The sequence below is a fragment of the Sinocyclocheilus grahami genome, unplaced genomic scaffold (assembly GCF_001515645.1).
Source record: "Sinocyclocheilus grahami isolate Dianchi unplaced genomic scaffold, SAMN03320097.WGS_v1.1 scaffold904.1, whole genome shotgun sequence".
NCBI classification, from domain to species: Eukaryota; Metazoa; Chordata; class Actinopteri; order Cypriniformes; family Cyprinidae; genus Sinocyclocheilus; species Sinocyclocheilus grahami.
In genome coordinates, this window is record NW_015506083.1 from 102,296 (window position 1) to 126,308 (window position 24,013).

At 35.4% G+C, this 24,013-nt stretch overlaps 1 protein-coding gene across 1 annotated transcript in view; it reads left to right on the forward strand.

Annotated features, from left to right (window-relative positions):
* Positions 1 to 24,013, forward strand: part of man2a1 (mannosidase, alpha, class 2A, member 1) — a 74,577-nt gene that overhangs the window by 30,312 nt on the left and 20,252 nt on the right. The window contains exons 7-17 of the mRNA XM_016249043.1: positions 2,002 to 2,188; positions 2,414 to 2,591; positions 3,597 to 3,808; positions 7,777 to 7,962; positions 9,464 to 9,578; positions 9,674 to 9,741; positions 11,731 to 11,896; positions 12,075 to 12,305; positions 12,396 to 12,518; positions 13,749 to 13,863; positions 18,162 to 18,295. Coding sequence (XP_016104529.1) covers positions 2,002 to 2,188; positions 2,414 to 2,591; positions 3,597 to 3,808; positions 7,777 to 7,962; positions 9,464 to 9,578; positions 9,674 to 9,741; positions 11,731 to 11,896; positions 12,075 to 12,305; positions 12,396 to 12,518; positions 13,749 to 13,863; positions 18,162 to 18,295 — 1,715 coding nt within the window. The remainder of the gene's footprint in view (positions 1 to 2,001; positions 2,189 to 2,413; positions 2,592 to 3,596; positions 3,809 to 7,776; positions 7,963 to 9,463; positions 9,579 to 9,673; positions 9,742 to 11,730; positions 11,897 to 12,074; positions 12,306 to 12,395; positions 12,519 to 13,748; positions 13,864 to 18,161; positions 18,296 to 24,013) is intronic.

Genomic DNA, 24,013 nt, shown 5'->3' on the forward strand with positions numbered 1-24,013 from the left:
AACAATTAATCGTGTTCAGATTGATGCATTTGGACACTTTTTAGTTATGAAGCGTTATCAATGCGTTCCAAACAGCATACATTAATAATAAATTCATTAATAGAAATTAAAATGCAAAAAGAAAATAATTAATTAATAAACAGAAGGGAGAACAACGGCAGCCATGTTGTAGAGTTGTTTCAATGACTACAAGGGCCCTTTAAAAATATTCTTTGCACTGCTGCAAAACCTTTCAGTCCAGACTACACTTCACAAGTCTGAAAATTGCATTTCATCTGTGGTTTCATAAAAATAATATCAATTATTATGAACTTTTTAAAACCTAAAAATAACTGGTTACAAATACAAAGGATTTAAAGGTAAAAAATTTTAAGCATTTGTTTTTGTAACTGTTATTTTTGGTCTCATTATAATGTAAATGAGTTTGCTTTGTTATTCTAATGAAGGAGATGAAACAAAGGTGTATTACAGAAGCTTACCTAATAACTTTTCATTTATTTTTTAACTGAACTCACTAAGGACATTTGCTTGTTGCTATACTGCTGAACTACCAACTGTTTCTCTTTTATTTTTTATGAATTCAGCTAATAGGCTATATGTTAAATATTTAAATGATTATTAAAATTAATAAAACGATAAAAAAAGATTTAAAACCTGAAGCGTTTGAAAAGCAGTCTTCAAAAAGTCTAATCATTTTAAAGCATTTATTTTAGTTAGTTTTGCATTATGAAAGTGTTTATTAGTGAGGCAAAATCATGTGTAAATATTTCATGTTAAGTATAGCCTAATTAGCAGCATCAGCCTTTATGCATTATGCATAAGACACTAAGCCCTATGTCCAAATCTCTTACTATGTAGGGCAAAGTTTCTCAATCCGTAAGTGCCTATATTTAATGTGATGAACTACACCTGTGGTTACTGACCTCACTAAAAACCTCACTAAAAGTCTGTTTTTTTGGAGCTGCTATATGTTGCTTCATTGGTCGTTATTCTCTAATGATTTGAATGAAAAATAAGAGCTGAGGGAAATGAGTAAAACGTTACAAGGGCTGAATTGGAGCCAGCTTTTCTCAGAACGGCAAACAAAAGAGAAGTCCAAGGAAATGCCATCCCACATCCCATCTATTGTTTTCCGTTGTCTGCCTGTTCAGTGTCGTGCATCTGTTTGGGTTATGCTGTTTTTTCCCCAGACCTAGTGTTCAAAAACCCTGGAAAAATGGACTCCGAACTTAGATCTCTCTGACTGTAGCTGGTGCTGAACAAATATGATTACAGTTCATTTGGCTGCGACAGCGTGCTCTCAATGCCAGGCTGAATTAGCTTTCTACTCAATGTAATTCCATATATCACCATTTAACAGACAGCCAGACTACTCTGGTCCCTTTTTTAAAGGAAAATCTTGCATTATTTATTCGCACAGCTTTTATGAAGGTCACTCTGGAGCACATGCTGTGCTGAATGGGTAATTGAATATTTTTATTGCAAATAAAATATTATTTGATTTTGACATTAGTGGATCATTTCATGATTTAAAGCCCTGAAACTGAATGGACTCGTAGTTGTCAAAATCGTAATCTGAATTATGTGCAAACTAAACGTTTTCAGCATGTAACAGGGGGAAATAGGAATTGATCCATCTTTAAGCAATTGGTTGTATCAGGGAATGTGGGTGTTGTGTACTTATTTTCAAGAAAGGCCCAAAATTGAAAGGGCTTGGTGACATCAGCAGAAAAGGAAATGAGTTTCAGAGTTATTGTATGATGCTATTTTATTTTACTTGCGTAATAACAATACTAACTGTAAAACTGAAATATATTAGTCTTTAGGTGCAGAATTGAAATTGTAAATTTGCGACGTTGACCGACTGAGAGCTGCTTGATTTGAAAGTGATTCCTGCATAATCTGTGCTTCATCTATCGCTGCGCTATTAACAGTAGACCGTGTTTCACCAGTGTGGCCACACAAGACTAGTAAGTTTGCATTTGTTTTTGATTTCAACAGATCAGGACTCAAGTTCAGATATTTTGTGTCACATGATGCCATTCTACAGCTACGATGTTCCCCATACATGTGGTCCTGACCCAAAAATCTGCTGCCAGTTTGACTTTAAAAGGCTGCCGGGAGGAAGAATCAGCTGTCCATGGAGAATTCCTCCTCAGGCTATCACAGATAACAACGTACAGGAGAGGTACAGCCATACACACCAGTCACAGACATTAGGAGCTACCATATTTACTCATGGCGACCTAGAAATAACAATGATTGTTTCTAACTATGTCTTAAAAAGGTCTGTGTGTTTCAATAAGTTACAGTTTTTAATCCCTTTTTTGTGTCATTGTTTGTGGATTTGTGTTCCCTCAGTTCTGATTAGTTTTAGATTCCCCTCCACTTAGTTTATTCTCTCCATGTGTAGAGCTCAGACGCTACTGGACCAGTACAGGAAGAAATCCAAACTTTTTCGGACCAATGTGCTGCTTGCACCACTTGGAGATGATTTCCGCTACACTGAAGCTGTTGAATGGGACCAACAGTTTGATAACTACCAGAAACTCTTTGACTACATGAATTCTCACCCTGAGCTTCATGTCCAGGTCTAGTATCCTTAGACAGACTTCAGTGTTTCGTTCAATTGACCTATCGGTAAGCCCCACCCCCCTTAGTTACTGTTGCTCACTTGGACAAACAAATGGAGTTGCTCACTGTCTTACAATGACAGCTGTCAGGGAAAACCTTCTTCCGAGGTGTTTCTGATCAATTTGGGACACAGATGGACCTTCAAGTGGGACTTAAATATGCCATGGAGGGATATATAAAATATATTAAAATAAATATGTAATAATGCAGATCACAATGCAAACGGGAGAATTATTTTACGGTTGTCACGATCGCAATGACAACATGCAGGATCAACACTGTTCATATACCGCAGAGTAAGATTAAATTAATTTATATTTAACCAGATTAATTTGGAGAGTCACCGTCTAATATAGACCTTCGTTTATGTGTTTTTGTCTTTCACTGCACGGTACATGACGTGAAACAGTTCGCTATTTAGGTTTGTACGTTAGCATGAACTCACTAACTTTACCGTTAGCTAGTTTTAGCCAGAGATACCTTGCTAAAGCACAATATGACATTAACGTTCTGCATGAGCAGATGAAAAGTGTAACTTAATGAGAGTATGACAACCAGAAAATGAACGTTTTCGTCTTCATAGTGATTGGGGTTGAATGCTTAGGGACATTTGGTCTGTTTTGGTTGGATTTAGGAAATGGAATAAAATAAATTTCATTGCCTATCCTCTCAGGATAACTGGAATTAGTGTTACAAGTACCCTAGGTACATAGTTTTTCAGTTTTTGTAGCATAAACACCATGAATCCGATGCGAGCTTCGGATCTTCCAATGTTTCTCTATGGTGCTGAAACCTAAAGATGTCCGAGTTCCGCTCCCTGTGCAACTGATACTCGACTGCTATTGGCTCACCTGCGTTCGAGGGGAGGGGCTTACCGATAGGTCAATTGGCCACACTTTGAAGTCTTGGTATATTTTCAGCCTTTATTTTTTCTTATGTATCTCTTTTGTTTCTCTTTGCAGGCCCAATTTGGAACTATTTCAGATTATTTCGAGGCCTTGCGTAAAAGCACTGGCATGGATCCGGTTGGCATTAATGTGGGCCAGTTGGCTTTGCCTGTGCTAAGTGGAGACTTTTTCACTTATGCGGATCGAGACGATCACTACTGGAGCGGATACTTCACCTCACGGCCATTCTACAAACGCCTGGACAGAGTGCTGGAATCACACCTCAGGTAAGCCTTTAACAAATCCAAATGCACTACGTGAATCTCTACAGTGACAGTGCACAAGTTAACACTTGCCAAGTGCCAAATGGAGGTAAAAATTGACTTCAGCAAATAAATAAAACTGAGTTATTACGTTTTAATGTGTGCAACTGAACAAAAGTTTGATACTCATTGCTGAAAGAGAAGATCAGTGAGAAGTTTTACCACATTGGAAAATTATCTGCAAAAGTTTACAGGAAGCAAAGATTCTTGCTCTCTGTAGCACCAACAATGCTATTCATTGCACCAACGAGAAAATGTGAAGAACCAAATTTGAAATGCACTGCGTTAATCTGCATAAATGCACTGCATAAAAATGTTTGGTATGGGTCTCAATGTCCAAAAGTTGAAACAATAAAAAATACCATTTCCATATGCCTGGACTTGATTTGCATTTGAGACCATGAGTTCAAAATTAACATAAAGTTAATTATGAACCAGAATGCCATGCTAATATGTGCAATGACATTTGCAATTCATATTGTATAAACTAATGACATTTTCTGGAAATTCAGCTTATTCAAAGTCTGATTACTTTTTTCTCTAAATATTCAGAGTTTAGAGACCCAAATATTTTTGGTCTGTTTGGTCATCAGAAAAAGACTGTAAATTTGAAATGTTTTTATCTGCTAAAAGTTTATTTGATCAACTTTTATAAGTACACTAACATACAGATGACCTAACACACATATACTAGCAGTCATGAAAATAGCATTTTTCAAATTTTCAAGTTTTATGTAACTGATTAAAAAAAAATAGATGACTAACTTTTAAGACTAGTCTAAGAAGTTTACGCAACTGGCCCCTGAACTGAGTCTGTCTATAGGAAATGGAGCTTTGTGATAACAGACATTACCATCTTTTCTTGCAATGCTGTATGCTGCTAATTAACACACAAAGCTGAAGGTCACATGTCTGTGTTGTCATGATAAGACTGAAGCCCTGTGACAAGGTCAAAGCAAATTAAAGCAGTCTGTTTTGAGCCGCCAACTCAATGGCTTTAGTATTTATTCAGTATTTGACCATGGCCATTGACTGTGCCATCTTCTCATCTGTGGGTGCTTTACAAACTTTTCTCCTTGACTTCTTTCTAACATGATATTGGCCCTAGAAAGATAAAAATTGATCCTATTAAGAAATAAGAAATATTATCGCTAATTTGTGGAATGTGAAAGAAATAACTCCTTGTTAATTATTTCTTTTTTATTTATCCTTTACAGCATGTTGAAATGTCTTTGTAGCTCTTGTTAATTAGCTTGGTTCTAGATAATGAGACGTTGCAGTGATACATATTGATTTTTCTGTATGCTCCTCTACAGACATTTTTGTTTACATATACCAGTAGAGCAGTGTTGTCATTGTTATCTAAAACTATTTTTTTGATATTATGTATTCTATACATCCTGTATGTATGTGTTTGTGTATGTCAGTGGCTGTCCTGCATTTCATTGTTTATGGCAAAACGTGATAACTGCGGAGAACTCTATTTAAGACAGTATTTGCATTTTTATGGGTGTCTAAATGTAGGCTGGAGACAGTTTTCATCAGTATGCAGTTGTTAAACTATTCCCCGTTCTACACGATGGCTTCTTTCACTCAGCAAATTGTACTTTGTTCAGCTCTGCTCAATTTCTCTCTCTCACACACACACACACACACACACAGTAGATTGATTAGAGATATTCAAGTCAAGGTCATTTCATGTTTAATTAATTATTAAAGTCAATGTTTGGCTGTTCTTGTGGGAGAAGAAAGCAGATGTATGTTTGATGTGAAATATGTAGGTCACATGTACTGTGTTTTTATCTTTTAACTATGGTCTGTGAACCATGCAGTAGAAATGTTGAAATGTTTGATCTGCAGAAACCATCTTGCTTTATCAACTTACTTCAAAGATCTATTTGGGTAAAAATAATAGATTTAAACCATGGATAATTGTGTCACTCTAGTTTACTGATGTACACAGGTTAGAGGCCATACTTTTCTGCACTTGTCGCTAAAATGTCACTCACTGTAACCTTATCTGGGTCAATCTCAAGAAAACATGTCCATGTCACATTTCACCCCAACATTAAAAAAAAGAAAGAAAGAAAGAAAGAAATGATATTTTTCATAAAGAAATAAAATGTGTTACCTGCATTTTACTGGAAATTAAATATTCTCATTAGATTCTCTTTACTGTAATACAATTATTTTATTTAAATCAGCATAAAGAAAACTAGTAAAGCAACTGCTAATATCATGTGTGAATTCTGTACATTTAAATGTATTTATTTTAAAATAATTTACATATTTTCACATGCAAAAATTGGCTTAATTTCCTTAAAGTAGGTGTTCTTAACATTTTTGACTTGAAGACCTCCGCTGTTTAACATAATAATCAAAGCCCCACTCCAATGCAGGCTAAACATTTTCCTGTATTTAAGCTGCTTCTTTTCAGACGTTTTAAAGAAACTGAGAGCATTCATGTTTTTAAAGAATTAACCATCATTAATTTTGTGATTCCATATGTTTTTGTCCATTTATTTTTAGGTATTAGTTACTGATTTTGTTATTATTGATAGTTAATGTATATGTAGCATTTTAATTTAGATTAGAGTTAGATTATTTTTAATATATTACCGCAGGTTAGAGGCCATACTTTTCTGCACTTGTCGCTAAAATGTCACTCACTGTAACCTTATCTGGGTCAATCTCAAGAAAACATGTCCATGTCACATTTCACCCCAACATTAAAAAAAAGAAAGAAAGAAAGAAATGATATTTTTCATAAAGAAATAAAATGTGTTACCTGCATTTTACTGGAAATTAAATGTTCTCATTAGATTCTCTTTACTGTAATACAATTATTTTATTTAAATCAGCTTAAAGAAAACTAGTAAAGCAACTGCTAATATCATGTGTGAATTCTGTACATTTAAATGTATTTATTTTAAAATAATTTACATATTTTCACATGCAAAAATTGGCTTAATTTCCTTAAAGTAGGTGTTCTTAACATTTTTGACTTGAAGACCTCCGCTGTTTAACATAATAATCAAAGCCCCACTCCAATGCAGGCTAAACATTTTCCTGTATTTAAGCTGCTTCTTTTCAGACGTTTTAAAGAAACTGAGAGCATTCATGTTTTTAAAGAATTAACCATCATTAATTTTGTGATTCCATATGTTTTTGTCCATTTATTTTTAGGTATTAGTTACTGATTTTGTTATTATTGATAGTTAATGTATATGTAGCATTTTAATTTAGATTAGAGTTAGATTATTTTTAATATATTACCCCTGTTTTTTAATTAAAATACTTTTTAAGTCCTCCCAAGAACTGTATAATCAACAGTTATTGATTTTTAGGTATTAGTTACTGATTTAGTTATTATTGATAGTTAATGTATATGTAGCATTTTAATTTAGATTAGAGTTAGATTATTTTTAATATATTACCCCTGTTTTTTAATTAAAATACTTTTTAAGTCCTCCTGCGTACCAATTGGAAATTTGCTGAGGCCCTGGGCCCCTGGTTGAGAAGCACTGCCTTAAAGAACAAATATAGGCCTAATTTCTTTCTGTCTTTTTTTTAAGATGTGAAATATGACTCATGTTCAACAGGTTTTGTGAGGTTCGCCCAGCTATAGATTTTCATCTCCTGTAGAAAATTTGAGAAGGTCATTATTTGTAGAGATGACACCTGTATTGTTACTATAATGTGGAGAGATTCTGCTGTTATTGTTGTTCTCACTCGGACACTCCCAACACAGCAGTGACCATACCAGACTATTATCTTTCTTTTACTGGAATGTGAACATTAGCCGGATTCAGGAGGTATTTTGATGCCAGATGGATTCTTGTAACACTGTGAATTTATTCTGTGTGGATTTGAGGGGACTTTTGATCTTGCATGGGAGGGAGTTTCATATGTCACTTCATGTTTGTCCGCAGGGTAGCTGAGGTCCTCTACTCTCTGACCTTGGCCAACATTCAGAAGTACGGCCAGCCCAATGATTACCCTGCAGTGGATAATTACAAGTTACTGACAGAAGCCAGACGCAATCTAGGTCTCTTCCAACATCATGATGCCATCACGGGCACGGGCAAAGACTGGGTCGTTGTAGACTATGGAACCAGGTAGTGCCTCTTTCTTGAAATATCTTAAAGTGAATGTGTAGAAGACATATGCCACCTTTTCACTAACACCAATATTTGCATACGTTTGTTGTTTTTCGTCCCAAAGTGTCAATCGGGTAGAACTTTCAAACTGCTCGTAAAGCAGTCATTGCCATCTGATTAATAACCATTGCACAATGACAAAATAATGAATGTATTAATATATCCACAAAACAAAAGACCGCCAATATGTTTAAAAGAAAACATCGTAAATTTTCTAGGGCTGATCAACCTAAATGATTATTAAAAAAATTAGTAAAACAACTATCAGAAAAAAAAAATCTTATTATACATTATACAGAAAGTGTTTAAAAGAATAACGTTTACTGAAAAAATATTGGTAATTCTCATATCTGGTTGGGCATTCACATACTGGCTAGCTGCAAAAGTTCTAATATTACAAAAAGCTGTGTTCACTATTTGATCAAAGCTTCAAAAATACAGCAAAACAGTAACATTTGGAAATATTATTTTATTTTTTTTAAACTTTAATATATTTTAAAATGTATTCCCATGATCGCAAATCTGAATTTTTATCAGTCTTTATACTCAATTTTCAGTGTCATATGAACCTTCAGAAGTAATTCTAATATTCTAATTTGGTCAAAAAACATTTCTTATTTTTATGAATGTTGAAAACAGTTGTTTATATAATATTTGTTATTTTTTTCCAGGGTTCTTTGATGAATGCTAATTCAAAAGAACAGAATTATTTGAAATATTAAAAAAGTCAAAACGTAAAAGGTTTTTACTCTCACTTTTGAATGATGTAATGTATCCCTACTAGGGGTGTAACAGTACACAAACAAGATGGTTCGGTACGTACCTCGGTTTTGATGTCGCGGTTCGGTATGGTTTCGTTACAACGGGGGGAAAACTAAACATAATTGTTATTATTTTTTATATTAAACTGTGGTTTACTAAATAAAGATAGAATGCAAACATGTCAATTGCACGTAATGCAGTTTTTAAATTAACTTCTAAATTATAACATTTCTATTTGTTGTTGAAATATTTACACAGTGGCTGTCATAACAGATTTATTTAAACATACATTAATTAATTAAGACATCACTAACAGGTAAAGTAAAATATGATGAGAATATATAGTCTAAAATTTTGCAAAATGCTCTTCTATAGACTTAATTTCTCTAGTGAACTAACGAGCTGTGGACACTGATGACTTGCCTGATGTAAATGAAATGCTACGTGACATTTTGTTTACAAACAGTTTTATTGACATCTTTCTGTGGTTAAAAAAACACTGATTGGGCGATTACCTGAGGAGATGTTCATTCATGTTTATTTCGCATTAAAACTAGTAGTAAAGAGGAAGAGATGATCGCGCTCACTTGTGCTCTGCACAGCCGTTCGAACTTCTGATTCTTATTATCTGATATTATCAGGTAAAAGAGACATGGTAAAAACATGGTAAAGCATCATGATCTTTGTTATTTCTAAGGTTGCTTCACTCTATTCTGAATGTGAAGCGAGTGATTGTGAGCTCAGCTCACTGGTTGGTGCTCAAGGACAAACAAACATACTTCCATGATCCTTCAAATCCCTTTCTTCAGATGGTGAGCGTTCATATTGTACATCCATAACATGGCATCACTCCGAAATTTGGTAATTGCTATGTGAACATTACATTTTTGCTGGTTCTGTATTACAGGATGATGTTCAGCCATCCCAAGATGCATTACCTCGCAAAATAATTTTTGAAGTTCATGAAAAACCAAGGTAAATCAACAATTCCTTCCATTTTTTTCAATTAATTTTCTTAAAAATACATTTTTCTATAGAAAAAAAACTAATAGGATTTTTACTTTGGGAACCTTGCTGTTGTGCTTTATCGCATAATAATTAGCACAATATAGAATAATGTTGAGTTAAAAACATTTGGAAATATTATTTTATTTTTTTTAAACTTTAATATATTTTAAAATGTATTCCCATGATCGCAAATCTGAATTTTTATCAGTCTTTATACTCAATTTTCAGTGTCATATGAACCTTCAGAAGTAATTCTAATATTCTAATTTGGTCAAAAAACATTTCTTATTTTTATGAATGTTGAAAACAGTTGTTTATATAATATTTGTTATTTTTTTCCAGGGTTCTTTGATGAATGCTAATTCAAAAGAACAGAATTATTTGAAATATTAAAAAAGTCAAAACGTAAAAGGTTTTTACTCTCACTTTTGAATGATGTAATGTATCCCTACTAGGGGTGTAACAGTACACAAACAAGATGGTTCGGTACGGACCTCGGTTTTGACGTCGCGGTTCGGTATGGTTTCGTTACAACGGGGGGAAAACTCAACATAATTGTTATTATTTTTTATATTAAACTGTGGTTTACTAAATAAAGATAGAATGCAAACATGTCAATTGCACGTAATGCAGTTTTTAAATTAACTTCTAAATTATAACATTTCTATTTGTTGTTGAAATATTTACACAGTGGCTGTCATAACAGATTTATTTAAACATACATTAATTAATTAAGACATCACTAACAGGTAAAGTAAAATATGATGAGAATATATAGTCTAAAATTTTGCAAAATGCTCTTCTATAGACTTAATTTCTCTAGTGAACTAACGAGCTGTGGACACTGATGACTTGCCTGATGTAAATGAAATGCTACGTGACATTTTGTTTACAAACAGTTTTATTGACATCTTTCTGTGGTTAAAAAAACACTGATTGGGCGATTACCTGAGGAGATGTTCATTCATGTTTATTTCGCATTAAAACTAGTAGTAAAGAGGAAGAGATGGACATCACTAACAGGTAAAGTAAAATATGATGAGAATATATAGTCAAAAATTTCGCAAAATGCTCTTCTATAGACTTAATTTCTCTAGTGAACTAACGAGCTGTGGACACTGATGACTTGCCTGATGTAAATGAAATGCTACGTGACATTTTGTTTACAAACAGTTTTATTGACATCTTTCTGTGGTTAAAAAAACACTGATTGGGCGATTACCTGAGGAGATGTTCATTCATGTTTATTTCGCATTAAAACTAGTAGTAAAGAGGAAGAGATGATCGCGCTCACTTGTGCTCTGCACAGCCGTTCGAACTTCTGATTCTTATTATCTGATATTATCAGGTAAAAGAGACATGGTAAAAACATGGTAAAGCATCATGATCTTTGTTATTTCTAAGGTTGCTTCACTCTATTCTGAATGTGAAGCGAGTGATTGTGAGCTCAGCTCACTGGTTGGTGCTCAAGGACAAACAAACATACTTCCATGATCCTTCAAATCCCTTTCTTCAGATGGTGAGCGTTCATATTGTACATCCATAACATGGCATCACTCCGAAATTTGGTAATTGCTATGTGAACATTACATTTTTGCTGGTTCTGTATTACAGGATGATGTTCAGCCATCCCAAGATGCATTACCTCGCAAAATAATTTTTGAAGTTCATGAAAAACCAAGGTAAATCAACAATTCCTTCCATTTTTTTCAATTAATTTTCTTAAAAATACATTTTTCTATAGAAAAAAAACTAATAGGATTTTTACTTTGGGAACCTTGCTGTTGTGCTTTATCGCATAATAATTAGCACAATATAGAATAATGTTGAGTTAAAAATGGATTCATGGTACATGTGTTGAAGTAGATGAACATGATGAAGTGGATGACAAAAGGCAGCAGAATCTGTGTGGCATATAATGCTTCATAAATATGCTTAATTTTTTGCGGTTCCCAGGTTGTTGGTGGTTTACAACCCCACAGAGCAAGCCAGGATGTCCATGGTTACAGTATATGTGACGACTCCTAAAGTGCGCGTGCTGAATGCTCTGGGTCATGTGGTCCGTGCTCAAGTCAGCGCAGTGTGGAATGATGCCAGTCATGCTGCTGCCGATGTCTTCCAGGTGAGATCTGCTACATCAGTGCATCATATCACAGCGTTATGCGTGTATTGTTTATGAAAAAGAGCAATGGGAGGATTGTGGATTCTTCAAACTAGTCCATATTTGAAGTTTGAGGTCATCTAAATGCTCCTCATGCCAGTTCATGGTGTTTGTAACGTGTTTGTTTATTCCACGACAGTTGTCGTTTGTGGCTCAAGCTGCTCCTCTGGGACTGAGCGTGTACCAGCTGATGGAAGGAATGGAGCCAAGGACAGAAGCTGCTAAGTACATGCTTCTTCAGGATGGCAGGCAGATTTCAATCAGTGAACTGGAGCATTTCCGGCAGTTCTACCAACAAGATGCGGCTCCTGTGCACATTGAAAATCCTCACCTGAAACTCTCCATCTCTACAGCTACAGGACTTTTAGAGGTTAGATCATAGACCGCAGCTCTCTGGGTTTGTTGTAAGCTCATACATCTAGGTATGACTCTGAAATGTTCAAACGTCTCTTGTTTACAGAAAATGAGGTTGAAGGAGGATGACTCTGAGCACCTGGTCAAGGTGGAGTTTGTTTTGTATGGCACCACCAGCAATAAAGACAAGAGCGGCGCCTACCTGTTCCTGCCTGACAAAGAAGCAACAGTAAAAACTATTTTGATAATCTATTAATTTTTGGGTTTTTCTTCAAATGATCAGATATTCCAAATCCTGTCCAATCCTGTCCAATTGTATTGATTTTTATTTTATTTATTATTGTATTTATTTATTTATTACATTTTATTTGTAGACATTGTAGATAGAGTAAAAAGAAACAGGAAATCAAGAGAAAGTGGATTGGGTTTAAATCATGATTAGACCTAGACTCAAACCCAGGTTTCCCATGAGCACCGCAGCTTGACCACTTCTCCTACGATGCTGGTACCATTGTGAATAGTGGTGCAGGAAATACCGTCATTCACTTTGTACAATAAATAATGACTGGATTTTCATTTTGAATTACTATTTTTTTAATAATAATATTATTAGTAGTAGTAGTAGTAGTAGTAGTAATAGTAGTAGTAACATTGATATTATATAAGTATTATTATTGTAATTATTATTTTATACTATTTGCATTGCATCTTTCCTACCTTTTCCTTAATAACAATAATAGCAATAACATAATTATTTTTATTGTTATTTGCATTGCACCATTCTACTCGGCTTTCTACTTTTGCTACTGCTGAATAGGGGTGCAGAAAATACCAGTTTAAATTGTCATTCAAATTGTAAAATAAATAATTTCAAGATTTTCATGTAACAACTACAACAACTAATATTATTGTTATTATTAAAGGAATATTAACATTAGTACTATTTATAATTACTAATATTAAATGTATGATTATAATACCTAAACTTTATTTGCATTGCACCTCTCTTACGTAACCAAATATAATTTATTTAGCCGTGGAACCGCTGCTGAATAGCGGTGCATGGAAAACTGGGTTATAAATCACCCACTCCTCTAAAAACTTTATTTGTGGCTGGCTTGTGGTAAATTTGTGGCAAACAAAATGATTGCTGTGAGAATTTGCTGGAACGTTGTATTTTTTGTAAAGTTTCATTCAAACTTATAACATCAAAGTGTGTCATCCCGCTGATTGGAGTTCTAAACGTAACGGCAGTTTAGTCATTGCTCACAGCTTTATCTGCTATCCACCCAAACACTGGGAAACCTCATAAGTTTCATCTTTCTGATTCATCCTCTGAGTTTCATTTTTCATCAGGACATTAGGCAGTTTTGTCATGCAGTGTCTTTGGTAGCTCTGCTCTGAGGGGATTTTATGAGTTTGATTTGATTCACATTGATTTTCTTTCTCTCTCACACAGATTTACTCTCCCTCTCAACCGCCGGTGGTTCGAGTCACTAAAGGGCCGCTGTTTTCTGAAGTCACCACTACCTTCACGCACATCACACACACTCTCCGACTCTACAACATCCAGGGTAAGAGAGGACAGCAAACACTCATCACCTGCACTCCTCAGTTACTCTTGCAGTCACCACTATTTACAGTATGTAAATCAAATATTTACACCAGGGATTTGCAAAATGACATTTTCAAGTTCGAATAGTTGTCTGAAGGAAGTGCTGGATAATTAGCAATGTAACCTCAGAAAACCTCCAGTTGATTGACCCCTGGAATAAACCCCCCAGAACTTCCACATCCTTGAAATGCTTCTAGATGACGTCCTTCTCTTTTCCAAGTAATCTTTCTTAAGAGAGCCTTTTATTCACATTACTGTAGCAGCTTGTTTAATACAAGAGTTTTTTTAATTTTTTTATTGGACGCTGTACAAAGCATTTTTCTAGCTCAGATATTGCAATATAAATCTTTGAATTGTAAAGGTAAGCTTTTGAATGTTCCTCAAGCTATGAAGGATCATTTGAACTGTGTAATCGTCAGTGATAAAAAAGGCAGTGCATTAAGCTACCGAGTTACAAATTTAGTTTGATACCAGACAAAACACAATCCAACAAAAGTTTAATGGTGTGCTAAAAGTGTGATCATTTTGTGAAAGAATGAAATGCGTTCGGACAGAGTTCATGGCTTTCTTATCAAGAGCGCCAGGGGGTTGGACGGTCTGTTTGTGACCCCTTCTGGGTGGCTGAGATAATGTACATGAGGGTTTTTGAAAGAGCAGAGCAGTCACATGAGCCATCGCCCCGTAGCCTTAAGGACCTTTCTCCAAAGTGATGTTTGTTTTTGTTCAAAAAAAGAAAAGTATGAGGCAAAACCCCTTGATTTGAAATTGGAATTTAGTATGCAATGCTTAATGAGAGGAACCTTGGTCTCACACACAAAAGAGTTGTCTCTGTCATTATGTACTCATCTCATCTCATTTTAAAAGACACAACAAAAGGAGAAATTTTGAAGCATGTGCTGGTCGCTCTTTTCCATGTAATTAAAACAAATGCCAACTGAAGCTTTCAAGCTTCAAAAATGACACAAAAAAAGATCAGAAAAGTATCCAAAATGTTGTGCATTCATATAATATATGTTCATTTAATGAGCTTATTTAATCCATATTCACTGATAATCTCCCCCTCTTGTGGACAGTTAACTGGTGCAACCAGATCTTTACTAGATCGATTTGTGAATGATTTATTCAGATGTATTTTTGAAACCAAGTCAACAGATTTGCTGCTTTTTTGGGGGTTGGCAAGATTTATATAGTATACTACAAATACATTTACATATTCATGTACTTAATAAAAATATGCTGCAATTGTACTTTTTTGCAGAGTCTGCTAAATCGAAACTAATTTCGATTCTATTGAAACTAATTTCGATTCTAAATCGAAACTATTGCAGGTATACCTCATGTACACTTTAAATATCTTGCATTAAAAGACTGATATTATTCAAAGATCATACAGTCCTCATCAATAGTGACATTAAAACACATTTTAGGTTTAATATTAAGAAATTACAAATACATTTACATATTCATGTACTTAATAAAAATATGCTGCAATTGTACTTTTTTGCAGAGTCTGCTAAATCGAAACTAATTTTGTGCTCACTGCACTTTTATTGCGCAGAAGTAGTGCCAACTAAAGATATACTGAAGTATATTTGATTGTGCTAAAGTGGAACTATTGCAGGTATACCTCATGTACACTTTAAATATCTTGCATTAAAAGACTGATATTATTCAAAGATCATACAGTCCTCATCAATAGTGACATTAAAACACATTTTAGGTTTAATATTAAGAAATGTGCATTATGCACAAGTAGTACTCCAAATACTGTTTAATTATCACTTTTATTTCAGTACGTCTCGAGGGATATGTCAGTAAATATGGTTTTCATTTTTGAAATGAAATAAGAATTTCATTTTTGCGAGAACTGTTCCTTCAGGTGGTTTCAGTAGTGTTTTTATCTAATTGCTGAGGTGTTTTGAGTGTTTTGCTGTCGCTCAAGTCAAAAGAGCCCAAGTCTCTATCATATTTTAGTCTCTTGAGATGTTTCAGGTCCTTTAGTGTAAATCTAGAACTTTTCCACCCAAATCAGCAAAGTAATATCAAGCCACACAGTTTGAGATATCATTTACTGCTAAATCGAAACTAATTTCGATTCTATTGAAACTAATTTCGATTCTAAATCGAAACTATTGCAGGTATACCTCATGTACACTTTAAATATCTTGCATTAAAAGACTGATATTATTCAAAGATCATACAGTCCTCATCAATAGTGACATTAAAACACATTTTAGGTTTAATATTAAGAAATATGCATTATGCACAAGTAGTACTCCAAATACTGTTTAATTATCACTTTTATTTCAGTACGTCTCGAGGGATATGTCAGTAAATATGGTTTTCATTTTTGAAATGAAATAAGAATTTCATTTTTGCGAGAACTGTTCCTTCAGGTGGTTTCAGTAGTGTTTTTATCTAATTGCTGAGGTGTTTTGAGTGTTTTGCTGTCGCTCAAGTCAAAAGAGCCCAAGTCTCTATCATATTTTAGTCTCTTGAGATGTTTCAGGTCCTTTAGTGTAAATCTAGAACTTTTCCACCCAAATCAGCAAAGTAATATCAAGCCACACAGTTTGAGATATCATTTATAACTGTAGGGCAAACAAAATGTAATATGTATGCTTAGGTGTTTGTTCAAATCAGTAACTTCAATTATGAGCAGTAGTATCCGTGATCGTCAAAAGTGTCAAGTTTCCATCTCACTGTGAGCTAATGAGGACACGCTCATGTTGAATTGTTTCCAAGCTATCGTACTCCATAAAAACATAACCTTGTTTTTGTGGTTGTGCTGCTATATAGAGCATGTTCTTCCACCTTTAAAGGGTTTTATTTTAATTAAAGGAAATGGAACATATTTGTTTCTTGCACTGGTTTATTCCCAAAGGCTCAGTTAGTCCAATTCAAAATGTACATTTAGCATGAAGGAGTGTTCACTTATTTTCACCGGACTCAGAAAATCGAATTGCTCAAATTCAGCTCAAGCCAGGAACAGGCAAACAAGTTATTAAAGTTAAAAAAGGAAAGCAGTCATTTGCTGTTGGCAAATGTACAATTTGCTGTATTTTGCGCCAAACAGTAAATGAGATGTTGTTGTGTGCATTATCAGCCTAATGATACTTATTGGTCTAAAAGGAAGTGGTCTTTAGTGGTTCTTGCTAAATTACTCAATGTATTCAGTACACAAACAATCACTTCACAGAATTCCTAAAAATCAGTGTTCCACTGAAACAATGACAGTATACGGGTTTAAAACAACCTGAGAATGATATTTTTGTGAACTGGGCTGCGTTTCTCCATAACGATTGAGCTTAGCGCTTAAGAGTGTTTTCTACGAGTCTTTTTACGATCGTTCGTTATTGTTTCACGTGCATTTCCCAAAAATGCACTTAGCGCAATCGCGCGTAGCCATCTGAAATGTCACCTTATAGAATGGCTAGTAATTGTAGTACACACGCATTTATTGAAATGTTAACCTAATCTACGTTCCAGACAACTCGGATATAATAACTATTATTATATTATATTATATTTATACGTATAATATTATACTTTACATAATAATATAGCCTATAATATACTTTATATGAAAATATATTATAGTATATAATATCTACATAGAGACGTTATTTCCGGGTCCAATACATTGGTTTTCGTGCACATCAGTAAGTCATTGACAGAGTTGAAGCATATTTATATTACTTCTTTTATTCTAATAATTATAATTATTAAATAATTCTGTTGATTATTTATTCTATTCTATTCTATCTTTTATTCTTCTATTTTTTCTGCCCTTTTTAATTATTTCATTTATAAATTCATAAAAAAATGACTAATAAAGTGTATATTATACACTTTATATTATAATCACATTGCACTTGAATAAAGTTAAAGGTGCAATCTGCCGATTGTCCTGCAGGTGACCGCATAAATCTGTCTTCTTACGATGCACTTAGGGCTTTAGGATTACTCCAGAGCACTCGTAGAACTACGATGATTTTCAAGTGCTACTTAAGGTACGATGCTTTTGGGAAACAGACCGTAATATTAAGATCAGTCATACTATTGTTTTTACGAACTTCTTAGGCTTACGAAGCTTTTGGGAAACACAGCCCTGTTCCTTTAAGTATTCAGATACAGTTGATGCTCTGACAGAAATTGTAGTATGAAAGTGGAGGAAAACGATATCCTGTCCTTCTTCTGTTGCTTTTGCTCATTCGGCCATTTTGACCCCTGTCTTTCTTTCCTTCTTTCTCATAGGTGTAGAGGGTCAGTCTGTTGAGATCTGTAACACTGTAGATATAAGAGGCGAAACCAATCGTGAAATTGCAATGAGGATATCCTCAGATCGGAACAGTAAAGATCGATTCTTTACTGACCTCAATGGCTACCAGGTAGGACATCAGTATTATTTTTTTATTCTCTCCTTGACACACACATACACAATAAAGTTTACACTGTTTATATGCAAGTGTTGTATGTGCTGGAGTTGGCGGTTGGCAGGGGGACCTGTGGATCTCTAACTGAACCGGCCCATATCAGGACTGATTTTAATGTGTTACTAAATCTGCCCACAAATTTCAGCCTCATGGTTTTGATGATATAGTCAGAAGTTTTGAAAAAAAATTGTCAGTCTAACAAAACAATGATAATTAATAATATAATTTAATTTAAATTTAAATAAATTAAGTTTTTCTAGTTCCTTTTTAAGGAAAGAAAGCAAAGTAATATTGGTTGGGAGGAAATGAAAGGGATGTGTACATTTGATCCATTTGATAGCTAATGAACGCGATCTGAGTTCCGCACATAAGTGCAATATATTATAATAAAAATATAGCGGGATGCGCAATGCTTTTGTGATTGGCCATAGTGCCTGCAGACTGCAGCCAATAGAAATGCTTCTCTATCGGTGCGTGTCCTGCTCACAGAACAGACACAGCAAGCAGACTGCTTCAAGTAAATTATCTAGGATGAATCGTGATTTTTGTAGAAAATATTAACATATTACTTTAACAGATGCAATAACAGACAATGTTATATGGATAAAGCTGTATTAATTAAATTAATTAACACTGGAGTATTTGTTCAGTGCTGAGTTATCTTCTCATTATAACAAATCTCATTGTGTAGACACAATGTAAATAAGACTAATTGTGCAGTGTAGAGTTTAATTGATTATAACAAGTTTGTTGAGTGACAGCTTTTTAATAAGTATAAATAGTGTTTGCAAATGTGTTACTGATTTTATATCACAGTTCAATAAACAAGCAGTTAATATTAAGTGACTTACATTTTAGGAACTCTGTTTTTGCTTTATTTCGTTAATGAAAATAGTTCCAAACAAAGTCACAGCTGAGCCGCTGGGTATCTCCAAGCAAACACAGTGCTGTTTTGGTTATGAATTAATTATTGAACGAATCTAGTGAGTCGATGATTCGATGTCCCATTCATTATGTCACTCGCTTCGTTCCTGAATGAATCAGCCGATTGACCCACCTACTGATGGTTTTAGTTTCATTTTGAAATAATAATTTCTGTTATTTGAATCATTTAGTATTTCTATATTCAAAACTTTATATTTAAACATTACACTCATCTTCCTCAGTTTATAAATATACCTAAATGCCAATTTTGTGTTCTTCTGTGCGCCTCTGTAGTACAGAGATGAATTTTGTTGATACTGATTTCATTTGATTCTTCCCGATTGTGTCTTATTCTAATTCTGTTTATTTGTTTCATTACAGTTTTTAAAAAGGTTTATAATATACAGTAAATGTGTGAATTTGACATTAAAGTTGACATTTAAAGGGGTCATATGATGTTGCTAAAAACATTATTTTGTGTTTTTGGTGTAATGAAATGTGTTTATGCCGTTTAAGGTTCAAAAACACATTATTTTCCACATACTGTACATTATTGTTTCTCCTCTGTGCCCCGCCTTTCTGAAATGCGTCGATTTTTACAAAGCTCATCGGTCTGAAAAGCGAGGTGTGCTCTGATTGGCCAGCTATCCAGTGCGTTGTGATTGGCCGAATACCTCAAGCGTGTGACGGAAATGTTACACCCCTTACCATACTGTGATGCCCTGTCCGGCCGGAGCGACGAGACAAAAACATTAAAACCCATTATAAACGAGGCATTTGTTGCATCCAGTGGGGACATAATTATGGATTATAATGACTTATACTGTCTTTGTACGCGTTGCATTGCATCGCGCCGCGTAAACATAAAACCATGTCTGCATTTTTGATAGGAGAAATTACAAACTACAAGCGCTACTCTACTCTGCTCAAAACTCACATTTGAATCATCAGTGGCAAATCCATAAAATATAAAAAAGTACTTACAGTCTGTGAGTCAGAACAGGCGGCATTGTAGTCTACTCTACCAGGATCAGGAAACAGTCCTCCATAAAATGCACTGGACACATCTGAATATTTGGGTTGAACTGTTCTGGAACAGTGTTGTAAATACAACTTAACCACTGATTTCTAGTCGTGTCCTCTTTTGGAAGACCAAACAAAGTAGTTTCATTTTCACAACAAAACACGCACGGCGGGCTAGAGTTGAGGTCTGCGCGGGACTGTTTTTAGTCCCGCTCCTGCAAGGTTCTATTCCACACCCACCCGCTCCCGCTATATATTCACTCTTTGTTCACCCGCCGTCCGCTTAGAATAATTTTCTTCCCGACCCGACCGTGCCCGCTAAATTTAGATCTCGTTTCCAGAATCTCACATTTAAATTTCCGCTACTGAAAGAAAGAGAGATAGGCTGACAAATAAAAGTGTAGTCTGATCAAAATTGTGTTCTTTTATTCGTCTTGTCAAGAGTTTTGAATTTATTGTCTTTCACTTGAATTTATATGAATTATCTTAAGACACAAAATTTGTTTAATATTTTATGCAACACAGTAGGAAAAAGTGTCAGAGAAATTTAAAATGTTGTACAAAAATTGTATTTCTTATTTTTATTCGTCTTGTCAGGATACAATTCGTTTAACATTGACAACACAATAGGGAAAAAGTGTGGCATAGAGAAAAAAAAACAAGTGTAGGTTGTACAAAAATAGCCTATTAGCTATTTTTATTCGATAGCGCATCCACACTTTGCTCCATCCTTATTCTGCTCTGTCACTCATCGACAACCTGCCTGTTCTGTCTGAGGGCCTTATATTTACCACAGGTACAGCCTGCTCTGAGCATCATTATGCACATGCTGTGCACAGACCACGCAAATAAAATGTGTGAGGTTTAAAGCATGCATGCAGCGCGTGCATAACAGTCCTGAGTGCAAGCTGTACCGGTGGTCAATAAAAATAAAGCGCAGATATGCTGTTCTAAATGGACGTCGGGAACTGGATATTGTTAGACCGCCCACTCCCGTTCAAATTACACCAGAGTTACTGACCGCTACCGTGTTTTATTCGGGAGAGACGAGGAAATTCAGACCTCTAGGCTAGAGTGAGCAGAGGCCGGCTTAAGTGAGCGGCCGGCGGATTCGACGAAGGAGGCTTGCGGCAACCACATGTGACGACCCCGGGCTGGACTCTGCTTCGTCCACGGTGAAAGCCGATCCGGCGATCCACAGCGCAAAGTTGATGTATTTCCTCAGTGACCAGCACGGATCAGCTCCAGGCATGACGAAGCGGATATAATTTGGAAGACGAAACAAAGTAGTTTTGCTTTCACAACGAAACACACAGCCCCTTCACAATATGGCGGCGGCAACAACAGAGAGAATAAAAGTTACGCCACCTTTCTTTGCGTGAACATTTGGGTGGCGTTATGCAAATCTTCCCACATCGTGACGTAGACATGTGGGGGCGTGTTGGAACAAGCCCTTTTAGGTAGGCGTGGTTGACTCTTAACGTTTATGAAGAATATCTCTTTGGATTTGAGACTTTAGTCTTTGCAACTTTACAGATCTTCTTTATGCACCAAGAGCTTGTAACACTTCAAAGAGAAAGGAAAAATTGAAATCGCATCATATGACCTCTTTAATAACAAGGTTAGAAAAAAATGCTATTACAAAAGTGCCCCTGCGAATCAAAATATTCATCCAAAATATCTTAATTCCGTGTTCCGAAGATGAACAAAGGTCTTACGGGTTTGGAACGACGTGAGGGTGAGTAAATAATGACAGCATTTTCATTTTTGGGTGAACTAGCCTTTTAAGGAGTCAAATATCACCTTAAAATGGGAAGGTTAATTTTTGTCATTGATCAGAAGGTGCTCCTAAATGTATTAAATTAGGATCACAAGTGCTCATTCTCCCTTGTTTATTGAACATAAGGGGTCATTAATGATGCTTAAATTATCACAGCAAAATTCCTACACAGTGTATCTTTAGTTTGGCCAGAATATTACAGGTAACTATCGCCAAGCAGAGATTCAGTTGAATGAATGTGTTTATACCCCTCAAAATTACCCCGTCTTGATACCCAAGAAAACATGGTTCATAGGAAACATTAAATAAGTTTAATGCTATTATAGATTATAAAGGTTTTTATAATTAAAAACACCTGAAAGGTCATCTAAAATGACCCCCAACTCATCTCCAAGCTAGTGTCAGACTCTGTTCCTTGTTTTGTGTTTTGCTCCCCATGTGCCTTCCTTGCCCTTATTTGGTCCTTCCTGTCCCCCATTTAGTTCTATTAGTTACTAGTACCTTGTTATTAGTTATCCTCCTCACCTGTCAGCCCCTCGTTATCTGCCCTATTTGAGTTCTAGCCCGTTCTGTTCTCTCTTGTCCGGAATTGTATATGTCTACCCTTGCTACGTGTGTTTTACTTGGTCCCTGGAGGTGATTAAAATCTATGGGTCTGTTTACACCTGGTCATTTCATGCGTTTTCGCTGATCGGATATCTATCTGATTTGTTCAAACGTTTCCATTTACACTTGGCCACATAAATGTGTCGTCGCAAAACTGATATAAATCCGATCTTCAATTCCCGTGCTATATTTGAATTTAATGGAGTTCACGTCAACAAAAATCAAAAGATAAGCGCTGCATTTTATTAATTATCAGCTCATTTCAAGATCAAAGACCGCAATAGGAGAGCGCGCGGCATCAGAACTGGAAAGATAAGTTTGTCTTACAACTTTTAATGAAGATGATTGTGTGTTGACTGTCTGCGTCTTACTTTCAGTTTAATTCGTGGCAGTTTGCGCGTCGTCTTGCTGAAGAGATACTCCGCTACTCGTCCGCAGCGATGCGTGTTGCATTAGCGCAGTCTGACTAATGTCATATAGCCTATAACACGCTCTCACGGTTATTTTAACATTTTGGGAGGAGTAAAATTTACATATGTGGTTTCAACAACCAGATGCATTTACACTTGTCCAGTTTCGTCTGGAATGCGGCCCAGACCACCTCCTGAAGTGGTTTGAGCGATCGGATATATATCCGTCTCGAATGCATTTCGGAGGGCATTTACACCTGGACTTTTCACGATCGGATAGCTATCCGATCAGAAAAAAACACATGAAGTGACCAGGTATAAACAGGCTCTATATGTTTGAATTCCACTCCTCGTCTCCTCGCTCCTTCGTCTCCGTGCTCCTCACAGTAGCGTACCGTGACAGCTAGAGTCCCCCCAGTGAATTTTGGCCATTTCCACCACTGCTGATCACACACATCAAGTGTGATGGAACCAAATTTTCATCAGTCTCTGAATAAAGATGAAAATGAAATGTGTTGTTGCCGGAGTTGAAATTAAACATATGATCTGAAGGTGCGGATATAGAAGGCTAGCTGGACTAATTCAGTTTCCTGAAAAGTAACACTAATCAACAAAGGCGTCATCAGAGGTTAGTTAATTTATTTGAAGTGATTTTTTTGACAGTCTCGTTTGATTTAGGTTGATAGTGTCAAAATGCCTATAGTTGTTTTTGGATGGCATAATGAAAATGTCAGTTTGTTTTTCATTTCTTTTGACAAATAATTAATTAAAAAACAGTTTAGAGTGTGCTGTAGGGCTGACCAAAACAAACAAGTGTCAGTTTAAATCACTCTGTCATGGTTTTTTTTTACATGTTGGAGTATTGGCATGGCATTTAATTAGCTGATGATGTCTCTCTGGCCTTGGCCAGGATTAAGTGCTTTTCTTCAG